At 36.6% G+C, this 2038-nt stretch overlaps 1 protein-coding gene across 1 annotated transcript in view; it reads right to left on the minus strand.

Annotated features, from left to right (window-relative positions):
- LOC311303053 (6-phosphofructo-2-kinase/fructose-2,6-bisphosphatase) overlaps positions 1 to 1685 on the minus strand; it is a 21323-nt gene extending 19638 nt beyond the window's left edge. The window contains exons 1-2 of the mRNA XM_084429327.1: positions 1532 to 1685; positions 558 to 732 (exon numbers count right to left, since the gene is read on the minus strand). Coding sequence (XP_084285453.1) covers positions 558 to 732; positions 1532 to 1607 — 251 coding nt within the window. The 5' untranslated portion in view covers positions 1608 to 1685. The remainder of the gene's footprint in view (positions 1 to 557; positions 733 to 1531) is intronic.
- Between the last annotated feature and the right edge of the window lie 353 nt (positions 1686 to 2038).

The raw sequence follows: 2038 nt of genomic DNA on the forward strand, positions 1-2038 counted from the left end.
CTCTTTTAGAAGCGACCACCGCTGACGAGCCGTCACACACACTCACTGAAGAGCTTCTTCCTAGTTTGTTGCACACACTCGAATGATGATTGCTGAGCAGAATCGTGAGAAATGCTCGGCTTCAAAGCGAAAGCTTGAATGAGTGGTTAAAGCACGCTTCCTTACATACCCGTCTCACAGGGAGTGGTTGACGATGCAAATCTCACTCGCCAATGTCCATTGGCTTGTTTTTTTTACCTCTCAAAGATGATTGGGCTATAATTCGTCAGTTCACTTCTGATGTAACGTCGACCGTGGCTGACTGAAAGGGAACCACAAGCAAAACAACTTTTTTTTTGTCCTTGTGTGTCTGAGGGCAAAGTTAGCTTTTTCAGCAAAATTGAATGGTTTTGAGTGGAGAGCTTCATTTTGATCTGAAAATAGGAAGTTTGGGGAATTAGGTGAGAAGTTAAGGATTTGTGTTTAGAGTTTTGAGAACAGGAAGCATAATTTCATGAAACGTGTTTAAGCAGCAATCAAGAAAACCTGTAATGTGTGAGAAGATTTTGTACTTCTACCTATAAATTGAAATGTTTGTATAATGTTTCCATGAATAATAATTCTCACCCTTGGTGGGAACGCCAATCCAGTTGAGGTAGCGTGTGAGTTTCTTAGAGATGTAGGTCTTTCCACGGGCAGGAAGACCAACCATCACAATCATGGTGGGAGAGTTGGTGAACTGCGGAACTGATGCTGAAACAAGCACACACATTATGTCTAATTAAATAAATAAACCCCATGATAGTTTCACACACATTATATTAATCTAACATTTCATTTCAAACTGACGCATCATTTGATATGGTTTTAAAATGCATTTCTTTAACTGATCTCTATGGAGACAGAAGCCATGTTTACACTCCCACTCATTTATTCAAGTTATTCATTTTACTAAAGAAACAGTAGTGTCTCATGTATCAGTCATTTGTGTGTGTGTGTGTGTTTGTGCATAAATGGCAATGAACTGGACTCCAGAGAGGTGAATAGCCCAGAGGACACAAACCAACAAAAAAAAAAAAAACACTATAAAACTGATTTTTATCACAATTACTCACATAACAAAAGTATTAGATAAAGTATTAGGAAATATTCTCTGTATGATTTTATTTTAAAGCATTTTCACTATGCAATATGCTTTTTTATCTATCTATTACATACTAATTCTCACTTCTTACTTAGGCAGTCTCTTAAAAATATTTTTCAAGGTTTTATGAAAAAGAGTTCATGGGATTTTATGATACTTGGTCCAGTTTGCTGATATTCTAACAGCATAGTGAATAAAAAAATATGTCCACTAACTTATACTTTTATAACCTGATGGCAAGAACACAGAAATAGAGTGAAGGATGAGACAGAGTCAAGACAAGTCAAGTCACCTTTATCTATATAGCGCTTTTTACTATACAGATTGTTTCAAAGCAGCTTTACAGTGATAACAGGAAATGAATGCAACAAAGATTGAGAGAGATGTTTCTTTAGATGTCTGACTTACAGCCTCTTCTCTGTCTCAGCCTGCTGCTCATCCACGGCACCCAGATCTTCTCCAGAGGATTTTGTGTAAGTTCCATTTGTGAGCGATAGATATTTATTCTGTGTAAGATATGTTCAGGTATGATAAATGCACAAAGTGACCAGTCAAACTGATGTCTTCTCTAATGTATGTGTAACTTTGTCCACTTTGAGGCAGATGTGTTTACACTGGTGAACCCTGGTATAGAGGAGGCGCATCAAGCACCTGATTACACACGTTACACACAACAGCCTATCAATATTCACTACAAAACAAGCATGATCTGAATATATTATGCAACTAATAATCATTAAACCAATTCCTCATTTCCATCACCGAAAGGCAAAAGCCAATTAATCCAGAATACCCAGAAATGTGAATGACGTTGCTGACAACAAAAAAAATCAATTAAATCAATTAAATAAATAAATAAATAAATAGTACCTGGACGATTTTAATACATTGTGATATTCAGAAACTGGTTCTGTC

This window comes from Rutilus rutilus (genome assembly GCF_951802725.1).
Source record: "Rutilus rutilus genome assembly, chromosome: 13".
Taxonomy (NCBI): Eukaryota; Metazoa; Chordata; class Actinopteri; order Cypriniformes; family Leuciscidae; genus Rutilus; species Rutilus rutilus.